This window comes from Syngnathus leptorhynchus, chromosome 1, assembly GCF_054491065.1.
Source record: "Syngnathus leptorhynchus isolate UIUO chromosome 1, UIUO_Slep, whole genome shotgun sequence".
NCBI lineage: Eukaryota > Metazoa > Chordata > Actinopteri > Syngnathiformes > Syngnathidae > Syngnathus > Syngnathus leptorhynchus.
Window position 1 is genome coordinate 22,769,246 of NC_141195.1, and position 20,812 is coordinate 22,790,057.

The 20,812-nt window shown below is 43.9% G+C and overlaps 1 protein-coding gene across 1 annotated transcript; it reads right to left on the reverse strand.

Annotated features, from left to right (window-relative positions):
• Positions 1 to 5,491: 5,491 nt before the first annotated feature.
• Positions 5,492 to 15,795, reverse strand: LOC147062752 (vasopressin V2 receptor-like). Its single transcript, XM_085918798.1, has 6 exons — positions 15,546 to 15,795; positions 9,689 to 10,068; positions 8,612 to 8,857; positions 8,383 to 8,529; positions 7,391 to 7,895; positions 5,492 to 6,795 (listed from the first exon to the last, which is right to left on the reverse strand). The coding sequence occupies exons 2-6, from the start codon at positions 10,064 to 10,066 to the stop codon at positions 6,593 to 6,595; spliced, it is 1,479 nt and encodes a 492-aa protein (XP_085774924.1). The 5' UTR covers positions 10,067 to 10,068; positions 15,546 to 15,795; the 3' UTR covers positions 5,492 to 6,592.
• Between the last annotated feature and the right edge of the window lie 5,017 nt (positions 15,796 to 20,812).

The following is a 20,812-nucleotide window of genomic DNA, read 5'->3' on the forward strand; positions in this document are numbered from 1 at the left end:
ATTTTCATTTAAAGTAAAATGCCGCCCTCGTGTGGCGAATTCTGCAACTGCAACTGGTCTTTCTCGCACAGTGACGTAGTCCTCGGGGGTGCGGTGTCCTGCAAGTTTCTCTCTCTCGTCTCTCTCCTGCAACACGCCTGATTCAAATGATCTGGCTGGTTTTGCAGCTTCTGCAAAGGTTGACAGCGGTTTTTTTTTTTTTTTTCATGCACACATCGGAATGAAATGTCTCCCAATTCCATTACTTAGCTGCTCCGAAATTTACTCTACTTTTGCATTGCGTCACTGCTAAGGCTGCCAGCAAAACACAAATAGCCTCAATAAATAAGTTGAGTAGTTGCTCCATTGATCAGGTCTTAGTGTAGTTACACTAATTGCCCACACAGTGGCAGTGTTGTGCATTTTATTCTCGTGCAGCGACGACATCTATCATGATGCAACATCTTGAGGCCCAGTTTTAGTTCACAGGTCACACCACTTTACCTTTACTACGGGAAATTGAAGTCATGATTGTGCAGTTTGCCACAGTGACTCAATATGGTCATATTGTTTTTTTTTATTGCTTGTTATTTCCAAAGTAACGGGTTGAATTCATTTAACCGCAAGACAAATGTTTACAGAGGCAAAGAAACAATGTGGAAAGAACAAGATGACCCGAAAAGAGGGAAATTAAGATAAAACTTCAACATAAAAGCATCAATGACTAGAGACAAAGCAATAAAATGACAAAACGCATGTAAAAACGTCATTTGAGAATAATGGTGACGATTGGTCGATGAAAAGCAGCTGTGAACATTAAAGTTCAACATGCCGACAGATGTCAAATTTTCAGTTGGTTTCTCGACAACACAATCCAAACCTGCATGACTTCTTGTTTGTTCTGTTTCTGGAAAGACTCCATTTATTTATTTATTTATTTATTTATTTATTTATTGCGGCTGCATTGAAACAGATCAAGTCCATTTCGTGTGTTCCATGTGGAGCCTTAAGATTCAAGAGTTTTTATTCTCCATGTTTGAGCGTGCTAAACAAGGAATTTTAGGTGACTAATAATACTGAGGACATGTGAAAAATGACAAATATTCTCAAACATCATTCAAACATTAAAACCCAACAAATTTCAATTTGCAGACTCTCGTGGCACAAGCACGCGTACGTAAACCTGCATTGTGTTGCGCTCACCTCGGCCAGAGGACAATCCAAATTTCAAAGAGGAGGCGCGGCCTGCTGCCAATCCAGCCACTGCCAGATAGACAGACGGACGGACGGACGGACAAGACCGTGGGAAGAAGCTGCGCATTTGCTGAAACAAACGCCGCCGAAGGCTGCGGGCTTGTCTCGCTCTTTTGCACTTGTGTGATGGCCTTCCAAGGCATGATTGCGCTTCTCTGCGGGAGTACCTAACCAAATATGTTCGAGTATTTACTTTTTTTTTTTCATAGTAAATACAATCACAGGAAGGCTAGATTTGATTCTCGCTTGCCCGTTGGATTAGCCAAAGGTCATTTCAGTCAGTTAAAAGAAAGCTGTGCATGGAGTTTAAGACAAAAAAAAGTTTCTGGTTTTTGGAATCCCAGCCATTTCTATCCATATAGCGATTCTTTATGGCAGGGGTGTCAAACTAGTTTTTGTCACGGGCCGCATTGTAGTCATAGCTTCCTTCGGAGGGCCATCAACGCCTTTTATTATACTTTTTATTTTTATCTTATTGTATTTATTTTTTTATTTATTTATTTATTATATTTTATTATATTTTATTATATTTTATTATCGGCTACACAACAAACTAGGTTTGAAATCAGAGACTAGTAAAAACCAGTAAAAATGCTAATAAAAAATACTAGCAATAATTTTTTTTAAAGTAAAGCCAGTTTGTAATTTTAGTATTGACACATGAAGTCAATGCACGATTTGTCTTCGGGGGCCACTTAAAATGATGTGGCGGGCCGCACCTGACCCCCGGGCCTTGAGTTTGACACCGATGCTCTATAGTGCTCATCATCTTCATACTTGCGGAAAGATGGACCACTTCCTGACCCGCTCGCCGCGTAAACACAAAAGACAGGCAAGCGTTCACACTCACCATCCCAAATCAGTCAAACGTCGCACCACGGCTTCAGTCAGCCGTGAAGTCACGCCGTCCGTCTCTTTTCTCACCACTGTGGCTTTTGTTATGATTGAGCCATGGCCATTGTCTCCGTTATGTCACGGCACAGTGTACAGTAGAGCAGCCGCTAACGCAACAGTGTGAGCCTCTGCGCTTTTCTCTCTCTCTCTTTCTTATCTGGCTCTTCCGCTCCCGTGTGCATATCCACTCATCGGCTTTGTCTGCCGGGCGGGCCGGGCCGAGCCGCTGGTCAAAAAAGCGGCCATATATGGAAGCTACCTCCTTTCCTCGGGTTCTGCTTTTATTTTGCTTTTCCATCACGCCGCCGCTCGTTAACTGCTCTCAGTTGGACATGATGAAACGGCAGCGGACGCAGATCTTCTTTTGTATAGTTAGTAGAAAATGCTGCGGCGAGACTGAAAAGATTTGATCGCATTCCTCCTATATTAGCCAACTTCCATTTCAGATGTGACTTCAAGGTTCTTTTATTGACTTGTAAAACAGTGCATGGCTTAGCACCTTCGTATCGCGTCGACCTAGTTGTCCGCCAAACGCTAGTCTTTTAGTTGACCTGCAGGGTCTAGAGCATTTTCTATTTAGGTTCTATTCTATCAGAACTGCTACATTTAAGACACATTTTTATGACATGGCCTTTCATGAACCTGTGGTGGCCGTGATCAGTTTGGGTGATACCTGCAGCTCTTCATTTTGAATATGAACATCTACTTTTTCTTTGGATTGTTTTAGATGATGTGTGCCCTCGCTGCATCCATTGCAGCCTGGTCATGCTGGAAGGGGGATGCTCCCATTTGTGTTCTCAAAGTTTCTCATTTTTGCGTTTTTCCTTGCCCTCCTGTGAGTAATTGTCCATTTTCGCACACGTGGAAGCCCTTTGAGACTTGTTTGTGAATTAGGGCTACATATACACAAACAATTAACTTAACTTGACTTGACTAGTTTATCAAACCGTTTTGTTGGCTGTAAATCCATCAAAAGCGGGTCGTAAAACGTTTGTGAAGAATTGTAAAAAGCGAACGTGAAATGCGATCGCATGCAATGGATGCCTCGTAACTTTTTTTGTATCAATTTGAAACAGCTGTGGTCAAATTGGCTGTGAAATCTTGAAAGAAAAGAAAATCCATCCTGGTGGGCAGCGGTCAAGGCTGGAGGCCTCATCAACACATCCCGCACTTGTCCGCCGGGCCCGAATCGATTTTAGAAGCGCTGCTCACCCATTTTGCTGACCTTGCCTCCGTGACTTGGCGGCAAACGCCTTAGTAGTGTTAAAAACATGATTAAGTGACTAACCCTGTAAAGTTAATTCCCAGGGGCTGATGGTTGATTGTTATGATTTGTACTTAAAATACGTAAATAAGCAGGCGTAATAAGAGTTCTGTTTCAGATGGTACAAATTAAAAGATACTTGCAGATTTATTTCCCTCCTGTCAACCTCGCCCGTGCCCTAATTCTAACAAATCCTTGTTAGCGAGCGTGCACACTTTTGTGTAGAATTTACGGCCATCGTCATATTTTGTGTTTGGATGACACAAAGTTTAGCAAAGCATAGCACCGGAGGAATTGCAAGCGATCAGACAGAAGGCAGGAGTACGTTTCATCCTTTGCAGCGAATGAAGAAGAACTGCGTGAAGCTGGCCCCCCCACCCACGCAAAATGTAAGGAAAATAGTCTGTTTCGTTTGTGCTTCGTTTGTGCTGGTTTGTGCAGCAAAAATTTTCGTTAACAAAACAGACTATTTTCCTTAAATTTTGCGTGGGTGGGGGGCCAGCTTCACGCAGGTCTGTAGCTTGTATGTCATGTTTTATTCTGCCCCCCTAGTGGCCAAAGCGTGAACATCAGAAGGAACAGCACAATGCCCATTGAATTGGAACAAAAACTGATTCAAAATCTGTTTAATACTTAGCATCCAGAATCCTAAAGTATTTCTAATTCAAGTGGCAGTACAAAATTAAATTCACAATCCTCACAAGCATACAAAACAATCATACTTTACATTTCTGGAAGTTGTCAATGTTACAGCGTTCTGCCTTTTTAAAAAAACATTTTTAAGGCTGTCATGGATTAATTGCACTTCCATGGAAAAAGGATATTTGAAAAGTGTTACAAAGTGTTTTGTCTGAGGAACGAGGTCACGGAACAGATGGAAGTTTGTATCTCAAGGCACCATAAGTGTGAGAGGCCTTTGCGAAAGCATCATTGGAGAAGAAGTATCTATTGACCTCTCCGTTTCCTATCAGGAAGAGGAACATACATTAACACCCAAAGGAGTTTGCGGAGAACTTGGCCCACTTCCCGATGAAACAAAGTAGAACACGCCAGGGTGTTGATGTAGCTTTTCATCTGGCAAACTATCAAAGAGGAGCGTCGTGTCTGGGGAACAAATGCTGGACGCGGCGCCGGGCCAGAGGAAAAGGTGAGGCTTCTCCTCCGACACGAACGAGGATTCCAGAGACATCTTGAAAGCGTCCCAGCATTGTCCTCCGCGTTTGTGCTTTGGACACAAAAACAGAACGTCTGGAAATGTCTACTTTCATCTGTGACAGCGGCCAATGGCTACATCTGCGTAGTCTTAGGAGACACCATCACAAAGGATCACACGGAGATTCTTCTGCTGCTCCTTTGCCGTCTTATTGCCGAGCTTGTTTCGACCGTGCTGCCTCGAGCCAAGTTCAATTTGTGATGCGGTGGTGCTTTTTAAATTCTGAAAACATCATTAATCCATTCCAAACGCTCTTAAAAAAATCCACCAAAAAGGGAAAAATAGCAATTTACGTTGTATGACGCTGTACGTTCGCAGCAATGTGATCAATGATTCAAGCGTCAAAGCATGTTTTTTTTTTTTTACCTCCACATACTTTGCTTCAATTCAATAGAAGTTGTGCTGCTCCACCTGCGTCACGCAGAATGGCCACCTGGGGGCAGTATAATCCACACCCAGCCATACACGAAGAGTTGATCTAGTAGTTCATTTTTCGAATTGTTCTAATGTCCGTCTCGGACTGATCGCTGGTGTTTGTTACCATGAACTGAAACAAATTCATTTTCTTGATTCTTTTAAGAAACATCTTTCGGAACGATCCTAAGTTGCAGAATCGTGCCTATCGAGTAGTATCGTATCAAATCAGTGATCTCGTGTTTACTTTTTAGCGAACACTCGAAATGACGTGTATTAACAGAGGGCAGTGACCACACACAAAAGAGAACAAATATAGAAGACAAATATTGAACGTGACACAACATTTAGTTGCTGATTGTGGATATTAGTCCATTGACTGCCATTTTTTTTACGCTTCTCCTCTGTTTCATATTTGCGCATCTTGCAGAGCCGGAGTGACATTTCCTTTTGACGGTTAAAATGAGAATAAGAAAAATGCAAAGAGCAAGTTTTTATTGTGCAATGTCATGGAAATGTCCAAATTCAGGCACTTGAAACTGCAGTGTAATTGCGGCCTTTGAATCTGCCTCATGTTGACGACACTTTTGATCTACTTTCATTTGCCAGACTTTAATAGTTGGATAATAATTCCAAAAAAGCAATACTTGATGTCTGTCAGAAATGCATTACGAACTGTGAGGTGGAAACTGTCGACAAATGAAATTGAAAAGCCGTGCGCCGGCGAGACGTCTGTCCGTCTCTGGCCATAGCGCCTCCGAGAATAACCCAGTTGACGACAGCGTGAGATTAAACCGAGGTTGTCGGGCTCTAAAAGTATCCGTGGACATTATCCACACTCTCTTTCGGACCGGCATCGCTTTTCTAATGAAGAACTCGAGCTTATCTTTGGTTACACGACTAACGCAAACTTGTGGCGACTTTCTACGAACGCATGCTATCCCAACGTGCCTGATAATCAATATTTATCCTTTGACATGGAATGCTTTGGAAATGTTTCCTCTCGTTCCTTCGGCGTGTTGCGTAACCGGTCAGGAAGTCATTTTCTATACTTCACATGCTGTCATCAAAACACATCATTGTGTCCCGCTGGCTTGCGGAAAGCCGAATTGTTCGTTTTGCAGACCTAAGTCGCCCCCGCGAGGGCTCGTGTTTGTTTGAGTGGATGTGTTCCAGTGTGTGCGCGTGTGTGTTTGTCTTGAATGAGCCTCTCTCGGGTTTGCTCTGTTGTCCTCTTAAGTTCATGCGTCGCTAATTTCCCTTGCTTCCAAGTTTGTTCACATGATTGGATTTCCACCGGAGCCTTCCTGTGGAATAGCGTCGTCCGTCACATGTCGGTCCGGCGGCAGCGAGCTCGCCATCCGTTTCTCGTGACCGCCATTCACACCTTGCGTTCTTGAGCCGAGGTCACTTTCCACCTCCGCGCGAGCCGTCGCGGCGGATTCTGTCACGCTCCGACGCGGATGGAATTCCCGTCCGCATCCATCCCATTTGTCGGGAACATCTGGCAGAAGCTAGGTCACCCCGTGTTCTCCGGAGGACCAGGTGAGGTTCTTTGGGGTTGTCTCACCGCGTCAGTACTGGCTGTCCTTAGTGGTGGACGTGTGCGTGGCGGTGGAGTCGTCGGGCAGCGAACCCCGGCGACGTCCCGCTGGCCAGCCGCAGCGTAGCAGATTGTGAAGCTCTCTGGACACGCTGCTGGAGAAGGCCGTGTAGATCCACGGGTTGGTGCACGAGTTGAGACTAGCCAGCAGCATGAGGATGGTGAAGGCCACTCCTGAAAAGACAAACGGATCAGTGCGGAAACCTCACCGAGTCGTAAAGTCCATTGTGTTGAATGGCGTTCTAATCAACTGTCCTACTATAGACTTGGAAACATTCCAGATGGCCAAAAGCCTCACGTCCTGTTTTTTTGGGGGGGCTTCTAATAATAATCATTACATAAATCGAGCCTATGTCATACGGAAGAGTTGATTTGGGACTAAACAACGATAAACATCAGCCGTGCTGCCATATGTGCGTGCGTGTTATACGATATGGAATTGCGTGTTACTCGTTGAAGGTAAAGGTCAGTTGTAAAATAAAAGTTGGACCCGCTTCCAATTTTCGAGCCGTCGGCGCCGATCATTGTTGATGAAATGTCGACATCTGGGCCGCTCAGGTTGCAAAATCACTGGGGAGGTTCTTTACTGCTGTCTGCTGTTTACACACTTGCTAACAGGCCTTGCTTTTGTTTGGAGCTATTTTTGGAACCGAGCCACGGTGGCAACCTGGCTGCTGTTTTGGTGACTCCTGCTTTTAGTATTCTGAGCCAAAAAGTCTCTGTGACGTTCCAGAAACTTTGTCCTTGTTCCTGTATGAATGTTACTGACCTTGATTGGGAGCGTTGGGGTCCCAGGCGGCCCACAGCTGGACAATGAAGAAAGGGGACCAGCACACAGTGTAGACCAGGACAATGACCAGCGTCATTCGGACCGTTTTGGACATGGCCTTGGTGATGCTGGGAGGCGGCGGCGCTTCTGGGCGAGGGGGGGCGTAATCGAGGGAGCAGCGAGGTGAGCCGGGGGCCGCCGCCGCGCAGGACTCGTGGCGCTCGGGACCGTTGGTTTGCTGCAGATCGGCCGACGTAGCGCTTCTCGACGCGGCGTCTCCCGCTTGACTTTTATTGGACGTGTTTTTGTTTGTCGCGGGCTTCAGGCGCAGCCCTGGATGAGCTCCGCCTCCGGACGCCCGCCGTTCCCTTTCCCTCTCCCTGGCTCGTTCTTCTTTCTTAAAGCTGTGGAAGCGGAAAAAGATTTCGTTCCTCTTCAGCTCAGCCATCACCATCCTTTCCGACTTTAGGTAGATGTTGTTGTGGATCTCCCGGAAGATTCTTATCTGCGAGATGAGCATTTTTTTATTTTTATTTTGCACAGTTGGAATGACATCAGCAAAAGCACTCTGGATTCCATTTAACGACGATCGCACGTCACATTTGCATTTCTGGTTGAAGCGCTTCAGGAAATTGAAGCAAAGCAAGGGTTGTATGTTGGCCTTTGCCGTCAGCAGTAAAGCAACCACAGACGTTCTCATGTGGCATGATTGAATTCTCTCTCTGGTGCTCAGAATGAACTCGATAAACATCTGCTCCCCCTTAAACACGTGCTATGCCGTCAAGATGGCCGCAAGGTGATAGAAGCACTCGTGACCGTCCCGATTTACGCATTTTAAAATGAGTACAAACATTTTTATTTTTTTTACCTTTTAGTCACGAGACGCTTCTTGGAGCCTACTTTTAGTTTCTTCCATGAACATAATTTTCTGCCTGTCCAGATGTTATCAAAAGTTAATCAAAGGCGATGCTGGAAAAAAAAAACTGTTTTACCTGACAGATGGTAATGATAAGGGCGGGCAGGAGAAAGACAGCCAGTGTCATCCAGGTGATGTAGGCCTTGAGCCCCCACGCCCCAGCAAAGTGACCCCAGCACTCAAACTCCCCGGCACTCACTTCTGAGCGCGAGAAGATAAACACCTGACAGAAGAACAAGAGGGGTCGGACTGCACGCTCATCAAAATGGCAATGATAAAAAAAAATAAACGTCACTCGCTCTCACCTGCGGTAGGCTGAGGACGAGCGCCAAGCCCCAAGCCACCATGACGGGCGTGTTCCAGCGGGGCACTGCCCCGCTGCGGTAAGCCTGCAGCGGGCAGCAGATAGCTTGATGGCGGTCCACCGTCATGGCCACGATCATGTAGGAGGACGCAAACATTCCCACAATCTGCAAGTACTTGATGGAGCGGCACAGGAAATCGGGTCCCTGGAACTTGTCTGTGATGTCCCAAATGAGCTGGGGAAGAACCTATGCGCACATTTTGGAGTTTTTGTCAAAGTGCAAATGCATTCCGGACACTTTTCATGTCTGCCCTGCGTTGATATTAATAATTTTGTTGATGTTATTTTAGCCGCTGCCAAATAGCCAGGTAGACGGATGCAGGATCTTGAAAATGATTTGCAGATGTTGGATGTTAGCCGGGTGCCAGCAGAGCGCAACGACCTGTCACTTTCCAATATATTGTCTGCTGACTGAGTCAAGTATGATAAAAGCGCAAGGAACGTGATGTTCTGGCTCCTTCGGTGACATAATCATGACTTCATGATGATGATAGGAAGATTTCTTGCCGCTGAGTTGCGCTATTGGGATTTTAGCTCCAAGCTCAGAACGCGCCGGTTCCGAGCTCAGTGTTCCTCACCAGTCAAATTTTAAACATATTGGTCGGAACATCAACTCTGTCAGGCTCTCAGTCTCACGGGTAACATTTTCGTTTTTCGAACGATTAATCCACTGGCTAGCCGTTAGCTAGCCACCGCTATCCATTTTGAGAATACATTCTTCATCATGTTGTGTCGACAGATAAAAAAAAAAGCTAAGTACATTTTAAATATAACCAAGTTTTGACCTTTTTTTTTTGTTTCGTCTTGTATATGTTCGATGGATTCAGAACAGGATATCCCAGAAATTTCAATGTGAGTAGGCGGCTGAGCAAATATTTGTACCGCCTCCAAAAAAAATCCTGACGGAATTCTAATCATCAATAATCATCGCAAGAATGTATACGTGGCTTCATCCACTGCTGCCCGGGACGTCGTTGATGATTGTCCAGTTGTGTCGAGTCGAGTTGCGGCTCCTCACCTGAAAGAAGGCCACCACCAGGTCAGCCACACACAAGTTGACCATGAAGACGTGCATGGGCGCATTGTGCTTCCTCCTCCTGAGTAGCACCCACAGCACAAAACCGTTGCCCAGCGTGGTGAGAGCCAGGATCACCCCGAGCACGGCGATCTCGGCCCGGGCCAGGCCCTGGTCCCTCACCCTGGGTTGGGGCAGCGGGTACGGCGTGGCGTCGGAGCCATTCTCCGGAAAGATCCCGAAGAAGGAGGCTCCGCCGTGGGAGCCGTTGAGGGTGTTGAGCTCAAAGACAGACGTGGAAGTGTGGTTGTTGCTCGCCGGCGCCACCAGAGAGGAGAGGCTTAAGGCGTCCCAGTCCGTTTCCAAGCTGATGCTTTCCATTCCTGCAAGACAAACATTGCGGTCCGGCGGTGAGGAGAACAACTTGTTGTGGAAATCAAAAGCTTGCTCACTGCGTGACTGCTATTTTCAACGTGTGACCTTTGGCCTCCAGCCTGAGCCTTATATCAGATATGTTGAAATTGATCGACAACGCGATCGGATTCAACGGTCGTCAAAGGAGGACCGGTTATGCCGTCGTGGGAATATTATTCCATCTTCAATTTTTAATTAGTTTGTGTACAGTGTTTATTTTCCCTTTCATATTTTCTCAAGGCTGATGGACAGCTTTTTTTCTTTCTTCACCTCCACTCCACTTTGTCGCATTCCTACGTTCTCTCGTTTCTTTTGATCGCTTCGAGTACATCACATTCTCTTCCACTCGCTCGATGTCACTGTGGAGCGCAATAAATGTCATGTTTATTTTTTCTTTGCTTTATAAATAAATTGCTTGTTCGTCGTAAGAGACGAGTGACATGGCAATCTGAGGAACAGAAGTTCGTGGGAGGCCGGGCGGAAGATTGAGCAAATAAACGCAGATGAAGTCAGAGAAAACGTGATCAGGCTATTGTGGGAAAAAAAAAATATCGTACGTGTTTGTTCTCCATCTGTCTTTGCTACTTTGTACGTTGTGTTTGGGGACTTTGCAAAGTTGTTGCATGAGCCTTGTTTACCCATTTTAATTATTTTTTTTTTCGATAATCCCGCTTCCCTGCACTCGGGTCCACTTTTTGCCTCCACCAACACATCAAATAGCCACTTGTGATTTTGCTTGGCTAAAAATAGGGAGGTAAAAGTGCTCTCTCACTACTCCACTGGGGACCCGCTAGCCAATTAGCCGCTAATAGTGCCGAGTGACATGTTGTCAAGTGTCTCATGCCGGCTTGGACGGAGGAATGCTTGAGTAGCCTTGCCAAATGGACTTCTCTGACCTGAACGGGGCTCCTCTCATGTCAATCATTCAAATCTGCCCTGGACTATTAAATAAGTGTTTTCCTTATGGCAGAGCGAAGCCGCTTTTTGCGACGGTGTGACGTCAATGTCCGCTCTTCTATTTTTTTAATTAAGTTTTAACGGTATGAGGAGCTCTTCAATTTCCTCGGGCCTCTGTTTGAACCTCGCCGTCTCGCTCCTGTTCTCTGTAATTACGCCATAAAGCATTCTTTGTGCCTTCTATATGGTCTCATTATCTATGTTCTCAATAACTATGTGGCTGACCTTTAAGACTTTTTTTTTTTTTTTTACGCTTGGAAGAACATAAGGGATCGTTACGAAGCAAGAAGAGTCAAATTTGATGCAGGAAGTGTCGATGCTAAAAATGAGTGGTGCACATGAAAGACGCCATCTTTGGATCACAAGCTTGTCAGTTGGGGGAATCATCGTAAAAATGTGTCACTCGGAGCTCCTTCGGTCAAATCAGCAAGTGTGTAAAATTCAATTTAGAAACAGATGGATTCATTGACAAAAACCAATATTCTAAATCTTCTATAATTTGTAAATCTTGGCTGGCAATTTGATTTTCAAATTGGTCTCAATTTGTACTTTGAACCTGACACAATTTTAACCCCAAAAAATCTGCAGCAAAATCTCATGGTTCAATAAATATTCCTGTATTTCCTTTGGGGTCATGCTATTCGTCCTTCTAATCCGTATTTCTGATTCAATTATAAATAAAAATTTTTTTAATTAAATATATCGCTAAATCGATAAATAAATAACTTCCTAAATAGAAAAATAAATAAATAGATTCTGTGTGTTTTGGATGATTTTGTTCCTTCCAGTCATTTCATTCTTTGTTTGTTTGAAAAGTGGTGTGGAAGGCAATGCACACTGGATTGGACGATCACGTGCGCTATACGGCGATTCCGTTTCCCTCCGAGCCTTTCTTTAAACGAATGGCTATGTCTCCTCACTCGGCGTGAATCTCCCCAGAGGCCACCCGGTCGGCGCGCAACCATCAATTTCCATCTCATCCTCTCAGAGCTCAGCGCATTGGCTAACGATGCCTCCGGCATGACTGAAACAGGTAGTTAAGGTGAGGGAAAAAATATTACAGGTCTGGGGAGTCTTTCAACACATTGCACACACGTGTGGGTCAAAAGCCCATCATCGGCAAACTATGCACCGTCGTCGGATGAAAAATCGAAGCGGAATGCAAAAAAAAAAAAAAGAACCACAACTAGACTGGACTTGCATAACCCTCACAGTATGTCTTTGTCAGTTGAGGAGCACCAAGTCATTCAAAAATGGCAAGTTACGTTTTCACTCACGGGAAGTGTCGAGCGGTGCCAGAATCGCAGGTCTAAAGTGCAACACGGTGCAAACTATGTGAAGTCGAGCCCGTTTATTTATTTTGTGAAAGTGGAGCAGTGGTTTACGTGGGAACCTAATGTGTGTGTTTTGGAAATGGACTACAAACCCTTCTGTTCAATTTTTTTTTCATTTTAGTTTCATCCCAACAACTACTTGGTCAAGACGTGTTACTTTTTAAACCTTTTGAAAATGCAAATACGATCAAAAAAAAAAAAAAAAGATTCTGCAGTAAATGTGCTGATGGCACACCTTCTGTTTCTGTGATTGGTTGTTTTGCTTCTGGCGCAGTGGTTTCTTCTATCAGTGGCACAACAATCTTTTTCTTCTATACCCAATGAGCATTTGAACAAATACTTTTCTTGTTCTTATAAAATTGCTCCTCTAGCTACTCTTGCCAGTTCTGCAAAGATTTGACTCGACACAACTTTTCATCCGTCCCATTTTTTATTCCGCCGTGTTGTGCTTTTGTCAGCGTGGCATGAGACTTTATTTACCTACTGATCGACACAACAAAGAGCCGCATGAGTCAGCCGGCTCGACGTGTGGCTAAATTGGACCAAACACGACAGTGCTTGAGTGCCAGGTGGACGTTCTGCACATGAATGCCGATCGTTGGCCGTCGGCGTTGATTTATTCATCGGACGCGGCGAGGTGGGGTGAGCTAATAAAAGTGAACAATTTGTTCCTCCTGTGTTACGGCAAAACAGCTGATTAAATGTTAATGGTGTGGAAGCACACCTCATTAGTCACCCACATTGTCGCCACCTGCACCGTGTGTCACTCGCAAACAGCCGCCGTGTATTTCCACAATACAAGACGCCAATGGAGATGCGTTGACCAAGTTTACTTTTTTTGAAGGGGGGCGTGGTAATGTATCATTAACCAGCAAGTCATGCTTTGAGTCATGCTCTTTAGACTAAGGCGACATGGTGTGCACATGAAGCCATCACCTCTAAAATAAAGGTCAGCCACTCAAAGAGGGATTTTTTTTTTCCCCAATGGCGATAAACCAAGGAAGTCCTTTTGTACTCGTTTTAAATTCTGCCAACTACTTGAAGGAAAAGGGGTGGGGGTATTAAAAATAGCTTCTGATTAATGGAACAAACCCTCAGGGGGGCCTAGTGTTGATGGAAAAAAATACATCAATACATTTTTGGAGTGGCTCATTGAAATCTTTCAAAGATTTACGTGATGTTTTAGCGGATACATTGAAGGCCTTCGTGGGATTAATTACCATTACTCCATCTGGAAAGTGCTTCAAGCACACGTGTAGGCTAAAAATATACTTTTCTTAGGCTTCGATGTAAAAGAATCCACAATACATGCTCAGTCAGCACGTAAAAGTTGGAGAGAACATCTTGAGGTGTCCACGCCGGTTGAGTTCACATGTTGCCGTTGGTGCTTCGCTTTGGTACAATGTGAGCACCATCGTCAAATGCCGGTGCCGTTTGACCCACTTGACGTGGCAGATCAGAGTTTGAATGTGTTTGGAAAAATTCTGTTTTCCTCTCACTGTGTGTCACCAACACACAAAGGGGCGGGGCTATTTAAGAAAGCAAAACATTATACTATGGAAATAAATGTACTCATCTGGCTACAGTAACATTTATTTTATTCTATATACTATATGGAAAAACTGGCACAACTTGATTTTCATGCTGAGTTTGGGATTTTGTCAAAGCACCATGCTGGGCATTCTGGTAGGCGGGACTTTAGACCAGCTTGGAGCAGGTCTAAGTTATTGCGCAGGTGGTGTAATTTGACTTAAGTCAATTTGAGCCAAGCGTAGGCAGACAGATTTTTCTGTGATGGATTTCATCTCATTCATAAATATAACAACAGCATGCTCGGAACAGATAGTACAGATCTGCCTACAGTTCCTCACAAATGTAGTTCTTTGTACTCTGTTATCTTCTGGATGGACTCCAGTGGGTCCATTTCTGATTCTACAATGTCATAGAGATTGTGTACGCCTCTCCTGGATGGAATTGAAAAGGAATGAGAGAGGAAGAGGCACTACCATTGGCGGGGAAGCAAGTCGGCTGTGTTCACTCCCACAATGGCGCAAACACATGTTTTTTAACTGTCCGTGCCTCCAAAAAGACCAAACGGAAGAAAAGTACAGCCATGAGCAGCACAGTTAAGGTGCACTTTGTGCTGGCCGTGAAAATTGGGCTCAAAGTCCTCATGTTGTTGATACTTTTTAGAAAAGGTCAGAATTATGACACAGTGTTTTTTCTTATTATACTACAGACACTTTTACAACAATAAGGAATAAGGTATTTATACAGGAATAAGGTGTTACAACAAGATCGTATTCGGATGTTTCAAGAAAAGTTTTACTTTGAGAAGAATAAAGTTTTGGAGGAAAAAGTTGCATTTCACCAATGATGACTTATTTATTCAAGACAGTCTGTCATCCTTGGTCAATGACATTCTCGTATTGAGCAAAATTATGTGCTGCATTTTGAGACACGCTGAATCAACACTCACTTTCAAAACAATTCTTGACCTGATCAATTCATGGATTTGGAAGACAATGCTGCCTGAGATCTCACCGCTCTTCCTTCTACAGGTTTTTTGTGACCGCAGCGAGACAAATCTTTAGCGCTGTCACCGGATACAATCCATTAACATTTCACACAAATAAGCCAACACTTTCTTAGAACTCGGCTAATCCACTCAAACCCCGTGGAGCCACGAAACTGTGCTGCACATAGTTTTCACGTTTACAAAAAAAGTGCAATCTATTCTATATGGTATTTACTGCAGCAGATAAATAATCCTCTTGATTATCAATATTTCACAAACTTCCTTTCCGCCAGTTTTCGTCATTTCAACAACAAGCTAATAATCATGTCATGATTTTTTTTTTGAAATATGCATACCGGTCAAGCAACTCATCACTCTTTTGCATGTCTTGATAGTGACAGTACATGAAAAAAATAATAATAATAAATGGCTGAACTATTATTCGAATATTAAAGGGGCTGTTAATGTGCCATGTGTGTGGCATGGAGACTTCAGCAGTTTGTTTGTGGAGCGATGACCCACATTGATCACATTGAGTTGAATTGTATACAGCCACTTAAAGAAATTGGATTTCAAGATTCATACCATAAAGAAACTTACAAAAATCAATCAATCATTCAAATAAAAGGGCACTCACGTGTGATCCACTTTGGCTATGCAATTGTACGAGAGATGTCAGAAGAAGTGATCAATCCATGTCGGCATAAGAAAAAAAAAATCTGATGGCTCTATTATGATTCAGGTTGGATGCAAAATAAAATGTAACAAATGTCACTGCATTTCTTTTTTATGCCCCCCCACCACCACCACCATAGTAGACTGCAATCTCTCTCGTAAAGTGTCCTTGTCCAGATTGGCGTTCACCGATGCTTGTAATCCGCGGTCGGCGTACCCGCCCGGCGACTTGCGTATCACTTCTTGCAACGTGCTCTGCCTTGGGCTGCCTTCGGCTGCCTTCAGCTGCAGCGGTGCAAATGAATTTGAGCTCCTACCTCCCCCCCGCCCCCCCCTGCTATCTCCCCTCCTCCTGGGTCAAGCCTGTCCTCGAGGGCTGAGGGTGGAGCGAGGAATCGAGGAAGGGTGTGATTGTTTCACATGCCTATATTGTGTGAGAGAGGTGGGCTGCTTGCTCACGTGTCAGAAACAAATAAAGGTTAATGTTTGCTGGTTGGGGGGGAGCCGCCCTTCCCTCATTCAAGCCGTTTCTCACTTGTGTATACACACGCCACTTTGCTTTGCATTCTGAGCACTCCCCCCCTCAAATGTTGTTGTTTTTTGCTGCTATTGGCCGGCCAGGTGCCTGTTCATCAGATGACAGCAATGTCATTTGGTTGAGTCAGCAGATAGTGACCTTGCCATGTACTATGCGGGGGGGGGGGGGGGGGGGCTGTCCTCTATGTTCGATGGCGGTCCTGGTCAGAGAAAAGCTTTGGACGTCAGGGAGGTGTTGACTTAGCTTGGATTGGTGGTAGAGAGTCTTCAAATGTGCATTTTTTTCTTATACAAGATCAAATCAGCACTTTTATTTTGAAGAATAATTTGTAAGAAGAGCTTCAAGCTGGTTCAAACATTTCTTAACATTTACGTTGCTTGCAGGAACGGATTAATATCATTGTATTCATTTCAATAGGGAAAGGTAACTTGAGATATGAATGCTTTGAATTACGATCACCCTCGCAGTCCGTGGTGCCATTGAAGTGATTTGAGTCGCTTCATTTAGGTGCGGCTAGTTGTTTGCTGCCACCTTGTGGCCTCTTCCTGCAAATACAAACGTTTTTTTTGACTGTTTGAGTAAAACACCCCAATGCCTCCCGGTTCGAGATGCGATGTTTATACACAGCTATGAGAACACGGAAGGCTTAGGATAAACTATCCCATAATATGAGCCAGTTTAGTTCTGAGATTTCTGGCCGGACGGTCTCCATTCATGTCGGCGCAAGAAATAAAAGTGAAGGTCGTTTTCTTCGACCAATCATCCAAAGTCGGAAGAATCACAACAAATTGCAATGACTCAGCCATCAATCGGAGTCCCGTGTACTCCCACAGTCCTTGAATCCAATTTCCATTTTTCTTGGCTTCTTTCGCATTCTGGCGCATTCTGCAAACAAGGCTGCCTTGGGTTTGGAAAAAGAGATTGGTCTTAGGTTTGAGTGGAATGTTCAGAAAGGCAAAGCGATTTGTCTTTGTTTTGGCCGCTTTGAACGAGGCCACGTCTTGGCCCGGATGAGCGGGCGGCACGTAACACCTGTTGGCGCAAAACCCAAGCAAGGAGCCGCCGATCCGTTTTCTACGCATCGGACAGCGGTCCTGCTGGATTCATCTGGTGTGAATCCATAATAAGCACTCAGTCATAATAAGATGCTTTATTTCCAGCTCACCGAGCTCATCGCAGCTTATCCGCAGAGCTATTGATTTTTCCACTGCTCTTGTCTGTTTGCGTTGGCTCATTTTAGACATGTAGGGCCTCATTTTTGTTCCCAGCGCAAGTCCAGCACAAAGAGCAAGTCTCAAACCTTGTGGGGCAAGCGATTGCGAGTGTTTGCGAAGGTCACAAATGGGCTCCGTCTATTTCAGCAGTCTTACGACTCTCAAAAATAAGCCGCTGTTGACGTTTTGTAAGAACCCATCGTTAGATTGACAGATGTGCGGGGGAATGCTACGTTAACTTCTCATGCTAGCAGGCGATTGAGTTGGCAGACGTTATTTGTTGACGTTTTGTAAAAACCCATTGTTGGATTGGAAAATGTGTGGGGAAGGCTACGTTAGCTTCTCACGCTAACAGGCGGTTGACTTGGCGGACATATTTGTTGAATGTTCAACTAAGGACTTGAATTGGATTCTCTGGAATGCGGTAAATTCAAATTGATCGAGGAGCATCAAGTGAAGATTTTGAATTAGTTCCTCAAAAACGCAAAAAAAATGTGTTTTATGAGCGTGCTTTGCTTTTGGAATTGATTTTTGGTTGGTAAATGGTTCCATCCTTGCTAATGCTAACGGCTGTTGGCTTTGTGCTGATTGATGTTCTGCTCAGGAAGACTGTCATGATCTCATTTGTGATGCTTTCCATGGATGTGCTCATGTCTGTGTTATAAGTTGTCCTAGAGTAGGTTCTAAAAATTGCTCATTACGCGCCACAAACCCCGATTCGCTCAAAAGCTTTCGAGAAGTCTTTAAAGTCCAACTTGTGTCCCGATATTCTGCTTTCAGAGTGACATCACACCTCGGAATGCATTCCCGGGTTAGAGGTGACACATTGGAGTGTTGTTCGAGTCACTTGGACTATCGATTTGGTAGCGCCATCCCGCATCCATTGCGCTCGGCGTTTCCGCCAATCAACGCCGTATTGTGTTCTCCATCGCTCTGTCATCAGTCTCAGAATAGTCACGCTGCCTGCTTCACTTCACTGTTGTTGTTTTCTCATATTATTATCGGTGCTGCAATTTTGCAGATTTGTTCTTCTTTTCATTTTGCCAGATACTGAACCAGTGTGGAAAAAGAATATACCTATATATACACGTACCTCAAGTACATGTGAAGATTGTTTTTTTTTTTCTTGCAGGAAACTTGAAGCTAAATAAATAAATAAATAAATAAATAAATGAATACAAATAATTAAAATAGAAATAAAGCATTTTAAGAAAATACAATAAATACATAAATAAATGACTGATTTAAACAAATACAACGGAAAAAAATCATGAAGCTAAATAAATAAATAAATAAATAAATAAATAAATAAATACATAAATAAAAATAATTAAAATAGAAATAAAGCATTTTAAGAAAATACAATAAATACATAAATAAATGACTGATTTAAACAAATACAACGGAAAAAAAATCATGTCAATTGCATACAATATTTATCATGTTCGGGTAACAAGAGGCGGGCTCCACCCTGGAGTGGTCGCCAATCAAGAAGCAGGGAAAGCTAGACAAAGGACTTGTGGTCAGGAGCGCTTCTTTTTTCTCATCACCTGACCCAGGTACTAACCCCCCCCTCCCCCCTTATTGTACTTTCTTCTGTCTGCTCCTAAATCCTCCAGATAGCTTCCACATCTCATTTTACCTCCTATCTAGGACTCAAATGACACTCTCCAGAACACCCGGGTGGTTGTGTGAAGCTTCCCATCGATACCTCTGCTGCCTTCACACCGAGCTTGACCATCATAGCGTCACTTGTTATGCTCCAATCCTTTTGCTATTGGACATCAAACACAACTCCTAAAAGGTGTAGATAGGGATGTATAATCATCAAAATTGTAACTGTACATTGAATGACATAATCCTAGTCGTGTTACAGTTCATTTTTGTAATTCGATTACATACAAACAATTACATTTATCCGAGACGAACGATCCAATCGAGTGAACCCCCTTTTGTAGCCGCCGGTGGTTTTTGGTTTGTTGACCTCTCATTCTCGGAAAAGAGCAATAAAATCTACTTATAGTCGCTCTCGATGAATGACAATAATGCGAGAATGTGTAAGCTCGCGCAGCACGACTCGCCTTGCAGCAACGCTGACATAACGGAGCGATTGAACGATCACAAACCGGGTCGACATCCCATAAACGGCTCACTCTCTTCACTCACGTCTCAAACAGAGCAGCACTATACATCACGGCGTCTTGGACTTCCTCGCTTGATCTCGGGCACCTCCGACACTGAGCTCTTTCAGAGGTTTTCCACCACTGCAGATGAATAAACATCATCGTAATTATCATCAGATGGATGACGTCAAGCTACGCAAAGTCGGATCCGCTCCAACTATGTTGAAATGTACACACCAGAATGTGCGCTTTTCTTTTTCCAGCGGGGACCCCCTCCGTGTTTTTTTTGGCCTACGTTCAAAACAACATCGGATCAATTCTTTTTGCGATCATTCATGCGGGGGAGTCCAGACGCTCGCCATCACAAAATATATTATTCTTTTTTTTTATTAACGACTCAGTTAGTGTGTTATGGAGCATTTCAATATCTGGGATTCAAGTATTTGCAGAAGGGAACCAAAAACGCAGCAGCGCCTTGAGTTGAATTCATTCGTAGCCACGCTTGGAACTCAAATTGTTTTTCAAATCATTGATTCTGAATGAAAATATTGCTTGACCTTCATTGCTCTTTACAAAAAATGAACTTTTTTTTACCCCCACCAACATATCAACCATGGCTTGGGTGATCAATGTTTTGGAACAGTCTCGTGTTGACGCCAAAGCTTTGCGTCTCTCAAGGATCCGCTCGGTCTGATTTGCGCCCAAAAGTGAGATTGATATTTCTTCCATTGTCAATTTATCAGTTGTTCTTTTTCCACCAGCTGCGAGTCGTCATCCATCTCTTCTCCGTGTGTGTGTGTGTAACACAGGCTCACTCAGTTTGTCTTTTTTTTTTTTTTGAGGAGATGTTTGAGGATTGAGGCCGAGCTTTCTAAACAAATCGCAGCGGCTCATCTGGTAGCTATCTGCACTTCTGTTTTGCAGAAGATGCATAATGTACGAGGTCTCACAGCAAATGTGAGCTAATGGCTTCCCATTGAGCCTCCGGCTCTTCACTACATCTTCTCATCCTTCCATATCGAAGATTAGTAACATGTTGCAAACTAGCAAGTCATACCGAATGAATGCCAGATTGTTTTGGAAACGAGAACCCGCTGATCCGATATCTTCGGTCACAAGATCGAGATATTTTTTTTTCTTGATCTCGGGACATCGTTACCCAAAACTGGATTTGTTGCTAACAAGATGAGTCTGGGAGAACTTCAAGCAAAGTACATGCATACCAAGTGGAGACTGATTTTTATTTATTTTATTTTATTTTTTGCAAGTGCTCTCTAGAATTGATGAGGTGCCCCACTGGATTGAAATAACAACGAAACAGAAAATGAGCTCAAGAAACTAAGCTCGCCAAGAT